This window comes from Triticum urartu, chromosome 5A, assembly GCF_056163025.1.
Source record: "Triticum urartu cultivar PI428250 chromosome 5A, HENAU_Tu73, whole genome shotgun sequence".
In the NCBI taxonomy this organism is placed as follows: domain Eukaryota; kingdom Viridiplantae; phylum Streptophyta; class Magnoliopsida; order Poales; family Poaceae; genus Triticum; species Triticum urartu.
Window position 1 is genome coordinate 548929297 of NC_141877.1, and position 16010 is coordinate 548945306.

The 16010-nt window shown below is 41.3% G+C and overlaps 1 protein-coding gene across 1 annotated transcript; it reads right to left on the bottom strand.

Moving 5' to 3' along the window:
- Positions 1-323: 323 nt before the first annotated feature.
- On the bottom strand, positions 324-11705 carry LOC125510461 (uncharacterized). Its single transcript, XM_048675643.2, has 16 exons — positions 11323-11705; positions 6419-6829; positions 6111-6336; positions 5754-6008; positions 5557-5666; positions 4932-5027; positions 4762-4849; positions 4309-4538; positions 3891-4075; positions 3483-3682; positions 2915-3247; positions 2699-2800; positions 1739-2036; positions 1284-1432; positions 924-1208; positions 324-747 (listed from the first exon to the last, which is right to left on the bottom strand). Exons 2-16 carry the CDS (start codon positions 6727-6729, stop codon positions 547-549), a joined length of 3069 nt encoding a protein of 1022 aa, XP_048531600.1. The 5' UTR covers positions 6730-6829; positions 11323-11705; the 3' UTR covers positions 324-546.
- Positions 11706-16010: the final 4305 nt, after the last annotated feature.

The following is a 16010-nucleotide window of genomic DNA, read 5'->3' on the forward strand; positions in this document are numbered from 1 at the left end:
ACCCCCTCTAGTTCATGGAACTCCATCATCTTCTTAAGCCTTGTACAGTGCAAGGGGCTTAGGAGAGGTGCTTGGAAAAATAAATCAGACTTTCTTTAAGCACCGGTGCTTATTTGTTCAAGGCACACACTTAATTAGGCTCTCTCGTGTAGAAATAAGCACCGATGCTTGAGAAAAACCCTGTTTATTTTTCTAAGCACCTCCCTAAGCACCTAGCATTGTACAAGGCCTAAGATTCTTAAGGTCAATGAGTCCTTTGTTTTCCTTTAAGAGAAAAGTTGAACCCGCACATGCAATTTGTTCATTTGCTAGTACACAATTGCTTCATCTTCAGACCATACGTTGGTCAGTCAAGGCTTCATTCCAGAACAGATATACACCATTCCTCCCTCCTGCTGATTCTACATTTTCTTTTCTCTTAAAACTTTTTCTAACTTGTACCTTGTTCTATGATATGTACAGCCAGCCTCTCCCAAGAAGATGGCACAAGGTAAACTACATACTTTACAATACAAGCTTACAACAGCGTGGCCTGTGTTAAGTCGGTCACGGAGCAGAGTCTGGTAAAAGAGGATCTACCGGTGTCCGTGGAATGACAAACTGGTCAACAACCCGAACTACGCTGGTCGGATCCGACCATCCCGACGCGGCTCGCCATTTGCTTGGGAACCTCCTGGTGTGGCTCATCTGCAATGGCTCCTTGGGCTCCATATCCCAGTCTGGATCCAGCATCCACTCTTTTGGCACCTGGTAATTGACAACACACGTGAGACACGCCACAGGAAAAAGCCAAGCTTGGAGAGCTAAACCCAAACCATATCATACATATTACTCGGTAGGAGTCGAGACGATTAAAGATAGTGAATGCAACCAGAATCATGCAAAATGATGGTGCTGGTAAGTCAAACTAGCAGAGACATTACCTTGTCCACAGCCAGGGTGAACACCTCAAGGTCTCCATTCTTTTTGATGTGGAACCGCGTGAACGCCTTGTAATTTGCTATGCGCAGGGAGGAGAAGGCCTCGTCAAAGTGAATATGGAACCAGTTTATACACACGTATAAGTAGCTCCCAAACACCATCGACACAACGGGCGTCGACAAGACCCAGAAGTAGAGAAAGACAGACACATAGTAGATGATGGCGCCTCCCCGAGGGAGAGACTCTATTCCTTTTCTGCAGATTGTGCTTCTAGTTACTGCCATAACCTGAAAGAGAAAATGACAGTCAACAATGGTACAGCCCATCAGAAGAAGTGGTGTTTGTATGGTTCAAAGGATAACCTCTGGGATGTCGAAGGCAGACATAAGGTACTTGATACATGCAGGATAAAGCCCGAAGGTCCACTGTTCCAGACGAGCACGAAGCCCCGTGGGATCAGGGAAATGTTCACTTTCTGCCTGACGGTACCATTCATAGAGGGTGTGGTAGCCTGTAAATGAGTAATCCAACAAAAGAAGTAAACAACTGTGTCAACAGACAATGCAGCTGTCACTAACTAGTACATTATTCTTGACACACATGAGAGGTGACGCAAAACAACAAGCAAGTACTATCCTGTCATTCTTCTCTAAATCGCTATAAAGGAATCTGACTGCTACGAAAAGAAGTAACTTGTAACCTTCTTAAACGAAAAGGGAATCTACAATTATAATTCATAACTTTTATAAGGATTCAATATGACAACATAACATGGTAATCAAGCAATGATGCACAGAGGGAAATACGAAACACAAACCTGATGTCGCTAGTAGATGGTTGCGGATGCATATCTCAATACCCAGTTCCATAAGCAGCATCAGTAGTACTGCTGAAGTTATATGAGCAGCAGCATGAAGAAAGCCAAGCAAAGCACGTCTTCTACGTGATAGTTTTGTGGGTACAAAGAAAAATGATACCGTCAACAGAGTAAGAACACCAGCTAGGGATACATAAGAATGCTCTAGAATCTCAAAAATAGCATTCCACGTTGCATTGAAGAAACTATTCACACGGCCATCCCAAGAGTCTTCATGCAAGATACGAAATGAGTCACACTGATGAAAAAAACATCATACTTACATCAGGCCACAAAAGATAGAAATTAAGAAACATAAGAACTATTATAACAAGTAAACTAAATAATTGTGTCCCTCGCGTCTGTGGTTTTTTATGGGCCATGCATATTCATCATCTGGAGGAGCATAATTTTGATGGAGCATAATTTACTTGTACATAGAGCTACAGACAATTATCATAAAATGTACAAAACCCTACGGGACAATACAGTTTCATTAAGTCTGAGAACATGTTAAGGTACCCAAGGAGTTAGGGTTAAAAATTAGAATGATCTGATCATATCAGTAAAACCCTGATTTTATTAAATCTTACAAAATTAACACTGGAAATAGATAGCCGTACAATGCGTAACAGCATCGGCGTTGTTTGAAGTCCTAAAATATTTCAGGTCATGTTCAATGTCAATGCTAAGTAAGACAGCATAATCGTTGATGAACTCGTATACCAACAAGGAAGCTTGCAATGTTATGCCAGTTATTACATCGATGGACAATCATTTTGATGCAGTTCCTAATTTAACATTTGTGGACAAGAAAACCAGTAATCGATTTTGATGCTTTAAGGCCTCATCTCGACCAAATAATGGAACGATAATTTCCAACTATACAGTTAAGAACTACAGTATAATCTAGTTTCTCACCTGTGGAAACATTGAGAAGACCAACACGAAATACACAAAACCACCAATGACATCAAATTGCCAATTTTTCCTTCGGAATTTTAAAATATTACCAAGTGCAATCTAGATGGACAAACAAAAGAAGCAGTCAGTTGGCAACAAGGCTGGTTATTCCAAGAACAACCCTGTTACATAATGAATCAAAGAAAGATAAACAAATGTAAGAGTCAACCTTACCTTGCTAGAATCTTCATAAGAAGGATATACAGCCTTCGTTTCATACTTGTTCCCATAGCATTCCTTGAAGTTCTCGAAGACATGTGTTGGATGCAAAAAGGCTCCACCACAACCATTTACAAGCAAGTGTTGCACATGTACTGGTTCTTTGGACTCAGTGCAAGAATGACGCATATAATGGTGCAGGTCGCCAGCCATCCGCAATTTACACCTTCCCTTGAGGTACTCACGTATTAAATATGTTACGTTTTTTCCAGTTTTATCACCCCAGTACCAGTCGAGAAGCCAATTTGGCTCATGAGTTATAAGAATTACAGAATCATGTTCTCCAACCTGCATAAATTCGACTAATACTAGTCACCACGAAAATGAACATGCGGCAATCTTAATGCACAATAACAAATATCTGCATTGCTTTCTGCTTAAGATAACAAGATCTACTAGCAGTGATCCCAATTTTCATCTACTGGTTTATTACTACTGAATCATCAAATTAACAAAAGATAACCATATCACCAACAGAAAAAAAACAATGTCCTGATAGAGTGCAGATGAAAGGATGTATTACCTTCTGTTGACATAATTCTGCAAAAAACTTGAACTGGTACACATCAATGTCGCCATGTAGAGCTTGGTCAAGACCAAAAACCCACCACCCATTGGGAAGCTTTAATGCAAAATAACTCCTCTTCTGGGGTAAAAACCACCCACCAAGCCAGCTCTTATGACAGACATACCTCATGAATGTGTTCAGTCCATCAAACCAATCTGCTCGAAAACAATGCAGCTTTTGTCACTCTTATTGGCATTCGTCCATTCACAATGATGTATCAGAAATATGCAGTGTAACTTCTCCCATGCCAAGACATCATTATTAGCAAATAAAAAATGTAACACTGATGGGAAGGAAGAAGACAGGTACATGAATGTCATAAAACATGAAGTACAGTGCAGTTCACAGGTAGGTAATATTTACCATGGTTTCCAGGAATCATAAAACATTGTGGTCCCTTATACTGCCTGAGCTCAGAAACTCCAAGAGGAAGTTCAGGTTTTTCCAATGCTATATGATCAGGCGTGTACCAAGCAGGAGGCTGGAGAGCATACTCAAAAGGGCAGAAAAAACGCCGCTCATATGTAAATGAGCATGGATTCGGATATCTGCAGAAGAAAGGAACAAATCAGCATTTTTTTAAGAGCTTATTCCAAGATCAATATGGAAAAATGAAAATCCAATATAACAGGCTGGCAAAAATAATTAATAGATGGCATCATCCATGTATGGAATGCAACTTGTGATAAATATGACAAGCAAAACATTTATACTAGTCATAAATCAGCAAACATGAACTGAAAACTTCTAATAATGTAAAAGATCAAAGTATGCAGCATACGCGAGGTCTCCACCAATAAGTAGTAGTTCTCCACGGGGAAATATAAGCCTGGAATCATCAGACTTTACGACTAAAGAAGGTTGAGCAAGTAAGCGTGCTATAGCATATGTAGAGTTGCCACCATCGCCGGTATCTGCAATGAAGTCAAACCAAAGTTCGTCTTTCCCATCAAGATGATCGTATAAAAGGTCGCTGCTCTTAGATTCATCTGGAGTTTTGTTCATAGCAGCCTGGTTGGGTTAGAAAAAAATTGTCAATTGTTTTAACAGAACAATAGGATCAACTAGGAACTATAATAATAACTATGTGAATTTAGTGAAGAAGAACAAAATTCTAGGAAGGAGGATATTCTTTTTTTTAGCTTAGGAAGGAGGGTATGACAAGATAAAACTGGATGAAACAAAAAAGCTAAACCAAAATGAGGACTGAAGCTAGAAATCACAGGTCATGTACCTGCATCATACGCATGTCAAATCTACCAACAAAGAGTGTCACAGATATCATGAGGTCGAAAACGGTTTTGAATAAATCTGTTGAGGTCCTGCAGAACATACCAAAAAATAGTCAGCCGTTTTTACAACATAAGTGGATAATAAGAGCTTATGGATAGACCACCAACATACCCAGAGTACCAAGGAACCATGTCCTCAAAATCCGGTTTCAACAGTTTCTTCAGATTCTCATACTCCGAAATTGTTAAAGGATGAGTTAGAGCCCATCTATACAACAAGTCAAGGAAACAAGGTGAATAAATTAGTCCAACACTGAACGAACAAACTAGTAATGTGATGTTTATTCAGCAATTATATTGAGCACCTTTTTATGGCCTATTTTCATATCTGCTAGATAATATCAGCATGCAAACACGTGAAAAAAGACAAATAAAGTGGTCATCATCATGTGCAACTCCTAAGTACCCAGTAAGTAATGACCTGAGGATATTTTATCCCCTCACATCATGTTATCTTCACTAAAGTATATTCATATAGGTAATAAGCTGAATGCAACCCCTTTAGATTTTTCCACGATAACCATGGCATTTTGTTGAGAGGGTGTGAAGGTTGAAATTCATATATGTATAGTTCTGCTTAGATGAAACCATGACAAATACATTGCATTTTCCTTGTCATCATCATAAGTAACTTTGATAAGATGACAGAATACAAACTTATCTGTTGAGTTGTTTATAATACAGTACATGATTAAAAATCTAACTACCAGATGGATGTGCTCAGACATTCGACATACCCAGTTGACCGCTCCACGACATAATTGGCCATGTAAAGACCAATGAATGTGGCCCACAAAGAGTAGACAGGTGAAATGATGTTGGAGTGTTCGGATCCATTGGAAGCTAACTGGAGCAAACATATACAAGTTAAAAACAAAACAGTAAATAAATAGAAGAGATATCCCAGCATAAACAGAAGGTGAAGTATACTGACTTCTCCATAAATGGCCCATTTCGAGAGAAGTGGGTAATCACTGGCAGAGCCAACCGGGGCAAACCAGGATGAGCAAATCTGGTCTTTAAACTTATGCATACGCAATAGCTTTGAAATCAGTGTGTTGTCCTCATTTTGCTTTCTCCAGAGTGAAAATGCAACCCAGCTAGCAGTTCTACGATCAATAGATTTATCCCTTGAAAGAGTCCTGTTACCACAGTGGCTGTAGAACACGCAGCAAGCTATACTTATCACCTGTGATGTGACACGAAGTGCGAATCTTAGATAAATCAAAACTATCTAAAGAAGAAAATGAAAACACGATACACTTGAATCATTGTATGCCAAGAAACTTACTGCGCAATTTTGGATTATAGTAAGCATCTCTGGCTTTTTCTCTGCCATGCGAGAAACAAGACCCAAATACCAGAGTCCAAGAAATATGACGTGGAAGACGATCAAGAAAACTAGAGAGGAAATATAAATAGTGAGGAAGAGGGAAAGATTCATCCTCAAATCCAACCCCATTGACTGAAAACTAGGGAGATGGTATAATGCTGCCAAGAATATCCAAGCAACGTACCTGCATTCAGAAACAGCCTCAGGGAACTAATACATCTTGTTTTACTTAAATGATCTTTTCACAGACTCCAGAGATTGCTTACCAACGACTAAAGTTTGAATAGTTTGGCTTGATAGTCTTCCTAATAAATGGTGATGAGAAGAAATAGAAGAAACCAATCAAACAGGCATACATCGACCACCATTTAAAATTCTTGTCCAATTTCATTATAAGGGTTTGTAAGTTATCTGATGAAAGGAGGAAAAGCCAGCCAACAATCACAGCAATCATGAAATGTCTTGAATGCTCATGTGGGTATGGGTATCTATGAGTCAGAATAGTCCTGACCCTCTCCATTTTAAGGGATTCAATCAGACGACCAGATGGCTGCTTATGGAGCTTTTCTCTTCCCATAAAAACACTGCTCCCAAGTCAATGATAGTTCATACTCCTACTCAAAGCAACCAGAGGGACCTTTGTCACCGGTGAAAATTCCAGAACTGTGCCACCAGATCTGCATAAAGAAATATTTGTGAAAATCTGACAAAATAGCGATATGCGTGCAGAACAGCAATATTAAAACTAACTTCTGAAAGAAGTCACAAACTACAAAGTAGACATAGGGTGGGAAACAACTGGTAAGATTAAATGTGCCTCTTTTGCTCTATACCGAAAAGATCAAGCTAATTTATTGTACTTTGGTGCTTGAGTGAATCCCAGAAGTTATGCAGAGTATTCTCTGTATTCTGCAACAACCACAAAATATCACATAGTACCCTCACCAGATTGGCATGCTATCCTAGAAATCATCGCACGCTAAATCATGTAAATACTTAGTCACTTTACAGAACCAACCAAGACTTTCAAGGATTGCTCACTTAGTCAATTCTGTTCCGAAATAAAGTGGACCTAAAGTAAATAAATACGACTGTCTTTCTGCATAGGATGCTTTCTAAGAATGCATTGCACTTTTCCAAATGCTGACATCCTCAAAGGTGAATCTTTATATCATTTCACAAAATATGGCAATGGTATTAATCTAATAGTCATCCTCCCATGCTATATAAATGAATCCCAAGAGGGAAAATGTGGATGCAGAGACAAATGGAGACAGAAAATGTACAGGTAGACAAAGTGAAGGAGCACATTAAGCACATGGCATCAACAGATTCCACAGGAAAGGGACGGAGAGGAAATCATTACCAGAGACAAACACTACTCTTAGTGAAGACATTATTATCAAGCAAAGATGGCTCTAAAAGAACAATACTATCCCTACAATTTTCCGCTAAAATCTTCATAAGACCACAAGTTCAGGTCTACACATAGAACGAATAACTGAAACCATCTAGTAATGTACAATGGCAAAATAAAGCTAGGAAATTACAGAGAATAAAAGACAAATCTGACTAACCCAAACAGAAAAATAAAGTAAGTGTCTAGGCGGATTTTGACAGAACAAATATAGCAAAATCAGAGTGATTTGCCGACGAAGGCCACTTGGATGTACCTATCCTACTTCTTATCCTTCCTAGCCGTGGACTCCTATTCCCGATGCATCTTATTCATACATAGGCTTCCAACAATAAATCTTACAACGAACCCCTGATATGTTACCTAGCTGGATAACCTCAATCATGCATCCAACTCAGCCATTGGTTACTAAAGATGCTAATCTGCCATGGAGCACAAGAAGGTCGAAAGCAAAACTGCCAAACTAGTGATGGACATTGTGAAGCAGCAGCAGTGCAAGCATATATAAATAGGTCGACTATGCTGCTGTAAAGAAAAGAAATAGATTGCGATGCAAGGAGGGACTCAGACCAGACTAGTTGTCAACCACCTACCGCCATGATGTTTATCATGTGGATGAGCTAGTGAAGAGAGATGATCTACAATGAATGTAAAGGAACTTATTTTCTGCATTCAAAATTAACAATAGAACATTCAACGGAAGGAAAGAAGAATCCTAGAAGTTATGCAGAGTATCCTCTGTATACTGCCACAGCCACACAGGTAAACAGGTAGTACCCTGACCCTGTTGGCATGATATCCTACAAGTTACCTCAGCAGCTCCACACTCAAGGATGTAGGAAATACTTAAGTCACTTTTACAGCACCTACCAAGTACTGATACCCCTAATGGTTGCTCAGTAAATCAATTCTGTTTCAAAATGAAGCACACAACATAATCAATGCATAGGATTGATTGTCTTTTTGCATAGGATGCTTTCGACACATGCAGCAGGAAGCATGCATTGTAGATTTGCAAATGGCGACAACTAAAATGAAGTATGGCAATTGTATTAGACTAACAGCCATCCATCCCATGCTATATAAACAAATCCCAGGAGGGAAATTGGATATAGAGACAAGAGAGCCGTAAAAAATAAATTGTAAGTGGACAAACTGCAGGAACACATTAAGCACATGGATTCCATGGGGAAGGGACAGGAGGCAATCATTGGCAGAGACACAAACCTAGTCTTAATCAAGACATTAGAGAGTGACATGAGGTCTGTTCTCTAGTAAAAGAGATTACAGAAAACAAAGGTGCAAATCTGGTTGGCCCAAAGAGACAGACAACAAATCTGGGAGAGGAACAAAGATCATGCCTGCTTTTGTTTTCCCCTCGATATGCCGGCAAGGAACACGAGAAACCAGTGCGACTAAGAAACACAGGTATCAAGGAGGAGAAACTGGCAGTATAACTAACTGGTGGGGTGTAGAAAGCAGAGGAACCAGAGCAGAATTGCGCGCACACACACACAAGCTCCGTAGCCAGTATAACTAACAGCCACAAAATATCACATAGTAGCCAGTACACACAGCTACAAATCATCACACAGCTTTACACTAAATCATGTAAATACTTTAGTCACTTTACAGAACCTACCGAGACCTTCAAGGATTGCTCACTTGGTCAATTCCGTTCCGAAATAAAGTGGCCCTATAGTAAACACATACGACTGTCTTTTTGCATAGGATGCTTTCTAAGAATGCATTGCACTTTTGCAAATACTGACATCCTCAAAGCTGAATCCTTATATCATTTCATAAATATGGCGATGGTATGAATCTAGTAGCCATCCTCCCATGGTATATAAATGAATCCCAAGACAGAAAATGTGGATATAGAGATAAATCAACACAAAAAATGTTCAAGTAGACAAACTGAAGGAGCACATGGCATTAACAGATTCCATGGGAAAGGGACAGGGAGGTCTTCATCGCCAGAGACAAAAACCACTCTTAATCAAGACATTGTCAAGGAAAGATGGCTCTGACAGGACGAAACTTTCCCAACAATTTCCCCCTAAAATCTTCATAGAAACACAGATCCATGTCTACTAGGCGGATTTCGTCAGAACAAAGACCTAAGAATCGGAGTGGTCTGTCGTCTTAGGCCCTTTGGATGTACCTATCCTACTTTGTGTCGTTCTAGCAGCATCACTTTGTTCTGGACATGGACTCCTATTCCCGACGCATCTCATTCATAGATAGGCTTCTAATAATGAATCATACAATGAACCCTTGATATGTTATCCAGCTGGATAACCTCAATTGTGCATCCAACTTGGCCATCGCAACTAGAGATGTTAATATATCATAGAGCACACGAAGCTCAAAGGCCAAACTACCAAAGTAGTGAAGGACGATTGTGAAGCAGCAGCAGTGCAAGCACATATATATATCACTACGCTGCTGTAAAGAGAAGAAATCGATTGTGGCGCAAGGAGGGATTCAGACAATAGTGGTTCTCAACCACCTAATTGCTGTGATGCTTATCATGCGGATGTGCTAGTGCAGAGAGATGATCTACAGTGATTGTAAAGGTACTTCCTTTCTGCGTTCAAAGCTAACAGTAGAGCACTTAACGAAAAGAAAGAAGAGAATCCTAGAAGTTATGCAGAGTATCCTCTGTATACTGCCACAGCCACTGAGTAAAACCCATAGTACCCTGACCAAGTTGGATATCCTACAAATCATCTCAGTATCTCCACACTGAAGCATGTAAATACTTGAGTCACTTTCGCAGCACCTACCGAGACCCTTTTATGGTTGCTCACTTAGTCAATCCTCTTCCAAAATGAAGTGGCCAAACATACTTAATACTACATAAGATTGTATTTCTGTATAGGATGCTTTCGACAGATGCAGCAGGAATTTGCGAATGCAGACATGTAAAAGGGTGGGTGAATCTCCATATCATGTGGCAAATTGGGCAATGGCATTAATCTAACAAGCATCCCTACATCCCATATTATGCAATATATAAACGAATCCCTAGAGGGAAAATTGGATAGAGAGACAAGAGAGCAAAAAAGAAAGTACAAGTAGACAAACTGCAGGAGCACATTAAGCACATGGATTCCTTGGGAAAGGGACAGCAGGCAATCATTACTGGAGACTAAAAAAACAGCTCCTAATCAGACATTATTATGAGGCAAATCTAGCAATAACAGGAGGAAAACTACTTTCCCCGGTACAATTCTCCCATGAAACCTTGATGATAGGACCACAGCTACATAGAAGAGAGAACTGAAAGCCTGAGACCAACCACTGTCCAGTAATCCAATGAATAAAATGTACGGGCAGGCCAATAAATCTGGGAAGTTACAGAGAACGAAGGACAAATCTGGTTGGCCCAGAAAGACAAATAGATGAAGTAGTACTAGCAAGTTTCTTTATATCATATAATACACGGAGCATTAGGCGCAGAGGAACAAACATAGTAGTAGTACGCACTCTGTTTTCCCCTCCTCGATACTCCGGCGACGAACACGAGAAACGAGTGAGACTACTATAAACAACACGGGTATCTAGGAGTAGAAACTGCCAGTAAAACTAAATTGGTGGGGGGTAGAGAGCAGAGGAAGCAACTGAACTGAATTGCGCGCGCGCACGAGCTCCTACCCCCAAGATCCGCGCCCCCTAATCCCAGCCCCGATCCCGCCGAGCGCCACGAAAGGAAGGAAGCAATCAGGGGAGGGGAGGGAGGCTTACCAACTGATAGTCCGGGAAGGGGGCGAACGCTAACGCCCGCGCCGCGCCGCCTCTGGCCGGCGGCGAAATTCGGGAGGGTGGGGGGAAAAGGCGAGATCTTTGGCGGTAGAATCTGCCGTCGCTGCGCCGCTCTGCTCTTGTAGCTTGCTGCTGGCTGCTGCCTGGTGGTGGTGGTGGTTAAATCGGTGGTGGGGAGGTGGGGGGAGGGAGAAGGGGAGCGAGCAGAGCAGGACACGCAGGGAGGGAGCGGCCGCGGGGGATTAATAATTAATTAAAGAAGGAGGAAAGAATTGGAGGGAGAAGGAAGGAAATGCTTGCGGTTTTGGTGTTCCCTCCCCTGCCCTGCCGGTGGTGGTGGCGGCGTGGTCCGACTCTGACCCAGAGTCTTTTCCTTCCTTTCAGCAGCAATGGAGGAAAGGAAAGCAACCACATCGATCCATGGCCGGACGCGCATCATTCCAGCAGAAGGTGCTGAATTTGGGCCATTGCGTCGTCAAATTGGTCCTATGCGGTCGGCGTGCGTGGTTACTCCCACGTCATCTCCCACCGTTCTACCTATCTTTCTCACTAACAAAGAAATTGGGGTGGGTTGATTCGGTCACGGCCGGTGGCTCTCTCTCTTTTTTTAAGGCTACATACTCTATTTAAAAAAAAATTAGACCAACCCAAGGCTAATCCTTATTGGCTTCTTTTTTATAGAAGAAGACTCCACGAGCACCGGGCGTTAGAGCCGAGGCTCGAACGCGGGCGGGCCGGCGGCTACCCCAACTGCCTAGCCAACGGGTCGACGCCCCTTTCTCACGTGCCGTCATTTGAGCAGTGAACAACAATTAAGCAAAAGAGAATTATTAGATTAACCGCCACATGGTATATGTGGTAAGCTATCTAAAGGCGCAAAATATCGAAAAGTATTGTTTGATCAATTAGAGAAAACCAAAAAGTGGAAGGCAGGGTTACATCATGCTATGCGGTAATCAACCCACTCACTAATCATTAGCAAAAGCACGATGAGCTGAAAAGGGTGCTTGATCAAGGCATCATCGATGGGTTATTATATGTGAGTACTACATTTTTTTACGGTTCTTTCAGCATACGCTTCACACGGCAAGTGCAACCTTTTCTAGCCTTGATCATTTGTGGGGCTTTTTTTAATCTGGCCCTTGTTCCTTTTCATTAATTTATTAACAGAAATATTCTGTACAAGTGTTCCAGAACGTCATAACTAGCACCGTTTACAGATGGGAAAGGAGACAGTAGTGAAGCATTAACAGGAAAACCACCTCACATATGCCCCAAATGCGAGCAACTATCGAAGGGGCGAAAACCTGTTAACACCATCAACCACCAACAAAAGATAGACCGTGACACAGTAACATAGTCTAGGCATGAGCTAAAGCGGCGAACTCAGCGGGCATCAAACCCCAGCGAGCAAAAAAGGAGACCCCAACACGTACATGCAATAGACTAAGAGAAGGCCCAATCCACTCATCCACTTCGGGCACCAGCAGCATCAACGATCCACAGCCTTCCCCTAGCAGCAACATGATCAGCCAAAGATGCGGAAACTTCGACATCTCTCTTCACACCAACTTGGAAGTCGATCTTGACACTTGGCAAGGTCTGTGCTTACGAAATGGTTAAGGACATGGTTTATGCGGGCAAGAACAGGGGTCCCTCCTTTGAACAAAGGATGTTGCAGGCGGCTAGGGAATATTTCAACGAAAAGGCCACTGAGCTCGAGGAAGCACCGACAATGAAGAAGCCAAATTACGAGTATTTCAACCACTGCTCCTTTAGCAAGGATGGGTAACTCGCTTTAATAATGTTCATAGTTTAGGTCGTTATGCAGCAAAATATGCAATATAATGTTCAGTTACTTGTGTAATGGGTGTTTATTAGTTTGATTATGCAACGAGATGTGCAATGATGTTTTTAGTATAGGCAAATATGTTGTTGTTCTAAACAGAGCACGTTGTTCTTGCGGACAAAGCAAGTCACATCGACGAAACTGTAAAAGATGATTGTCGGCATGGCACACACTTCCATTAACTCAGCTGCGTGCCAAAAAGTACACAATTCTGAGCAATCAAACGTATGTGTTGGCACAAGTTGTCACACATGATTTGCCCTTACAAAACTGTGTGCAGAACTTCGCACACAGTGTGATCTTATCCAATATAAACAACTCATTTGTCAAAGAACGGACACAATTCTAGATGACTCGTGTGTGTTAAGATTAGTTATCACACACGCGTTTTTCTGGACAATGTGCCCTTTCTATCACATGGTTTGCACAATAAAATCGTACCCCGATGGATGGACCTTTGCGGTGTGTGTGCATGTGTGTGTGTGTGTGTGTGTGTGTGTGTGTGTGTGTGTGTGTCCACTATGGAGCACATAGAGGCGTAGCCATTTGTGAGGCAAATACTATGGAGACGCGTAGATCAAACTCATAAGATATAGTTTATGATCAAGTGTACTATAAGTCTTTTAATACTCGTGTAAGTTGTCTTTCCACATTAATTGTGAATAGATGGAGGATAGACACTAATAATACATTTGTCAAATCTATGAGAACTGGTAGTAGAGTTGTACTATTGCTTGGTGATGAAGTAGTATAGTTTTTTCAGTTAGCAATATAAAAATTCCAGTTAACAACTTTTGCACGCCTATACATTTCCAATTTTTATATGATATCATACACATAATAAAATCTGCCTTGACTGGGTGACAGACGGAACTTGATTGGCATATACTCATTCCGTTTCAACCAAAGTTGGGTCATCTATTTTGGAACGGATGAAGTATGTCATAGTACTATAGTTTTCTATAGATATATTCATTGACTCATGTGGAAACCTTATTTTCTTCCTTAGCAATTAATAAACTAACCATTAGCGCAGAAACACACAAGTTTTCATGTGATTAATTAATGTATGGACCGAAACAAAACCGTCCTCGAGCAAGACATGAACGTGTTATTATGTATGCAAATAATTTCTTGGTGTTGGTTGGATTAAAAGTCATGGAATGAGTCGACGCTGGTTCTAAGAAAAGGCTTTAATATTTTCTTAGGAAAGCATCAATCAAGCATCTAATAACCCCATCCGGACATGCTAGAAGTATATTCGTTTTTCCTTGGCTGGTCTAGCTGGCTCACACGTCGACCCTCTGGTCAATACTACTAGCTCACATGTTGTGCTCCACAAGCCCACGTGTTGATGGACTTCTCTCTAAACAAAACATTTTTCTTGCATGTGGTGCCCTCCTGGGCCTCCAAGCCACGAGCTTCCAGCACGACCGGAACCCAGGTAGAGACGTGGCCCCACAGTTGCATGCTGATGTTAACGGTAATGACGAATGCATGTGTTTCCTTGGCCATTTTGGTCAGACAACCTCACAAGCTAACTACTCACTAGAGTCAACGGTCAGCTGGCTGTTGATTCGTCACTGTGCAGCGCAATAGATGGCACTGTGCATACACACACACCAACTTACGTGGAGCTGCATCATTGATCGGTTCAATGACAATGTGCTGGCAGCCCAAAGTACTCCCTCCGGTCTTTTTTACTCTGCATATTACAATTTTTTTAAGTCAAACTTTACAAAGTTTGACCGTATTTATATAAAAAATATCAACATCTGCCATGCTAAAGTTATATAATATGAAACTTTAAGTCATGACATATCTAGTGGTATTGATTTCAGATTATGAATGTTGATACTTTTTTCTACAAAGTTGGTCAAACTTTACGAGGCTTAACTTCAGTCAAATCTTATATGTGAACTAAAAAAGACCGGAGGGAGTACATTACTAGCCTGTTGCATTGCTTGGACATGAAGAATACGCGTCTCATGGATAAGTTTTTCGCTATAGCATTGTGCAATTATGCACGCATTCCAATTACTCAACAACCGGCCTTGACATTTTTTCCCCGTACGACCCTTATCTACAGGCCTTGGCATAGCTATGGATAAGGAGATTTGATTCTTTTTTAAAGTACAATTGACATTGCATAATTTGGTTCTTTTTAAAGTAGCATTTTTTTAATTTTCAATCTATTTATCTTTAATCATGACAGTACAACGAACATCAGAAATAAAAATTACATCCAGATCCGTAAACCACCTAGCGACGACTACAAGCACCGAAGCGAGCCGAAGGAGCGCCGCCGTCATCGCCCCTCCATCGCCAGAGCCGGACATAACTTGTTGTAGTAGACAATTGGAAGTCGTCGTGCTAAGGCCTCATAGAACCAACACCCCAGAACAGCAACCGCCGCCGATGAAAATAACATAGATCGGAAGGATCCAAACCAAAGACACACGAATATAGACGAGCAACGGTGAGATCCGAGCAAATTCACCAAAGATAGATCTGCCGGAGACACACCTCCACACGCCCACCAACGATGCTAGACGCACCGTCGAAACGGGGCTATGCGAGGAGACCTTTATTCCATATTCAGAGAGTCGCCGCCGTCTCGCCTTTCTAAATAGGACACAAACCTTAGCAAGATTGAAAAAAGACTAAGGCCCTGTTTGGTTCATAAGTCCTAGGACTTTTTCTAGTCCCAACTTATAAGTCTCAAGTTCCTAAAAAGTCCCTACCTGTTTGGTTTCTGGGACTTATAAGTCTCAAGTTCCTAAAAAGTCCCTACCTGTTTGGTTTCTGGGACTTATAAGTC

What these genes read in the sequence shown, in the direction of transcription:
- LOC125510461 (XM_048675643.2), bottom strand. Translation starts at nt 6,729, where the DNA reads ATGGGAAGAGAAAAGCTCCATAAGCAGCCATCTGGTCGTCTGATTGAA. An exon ending in AATGGGCCATTTATGGAGAA is followed by an intron (nt 5,667 to 5,753) that starts GTCAGTATACTT and finishes TGTTTGCTCCAG; the next exon opens with TTAGCTTCCAATGGATCCGA. An exon ending in CTTATTGGTGGAGACCTCGC is followed by an intron (nt 4,076 to 4,308) that starts GTATGCTGCATA and finishes TTTCTTCTGCAG; the next exon opens with ATATCCGAATCCATGCTCAT.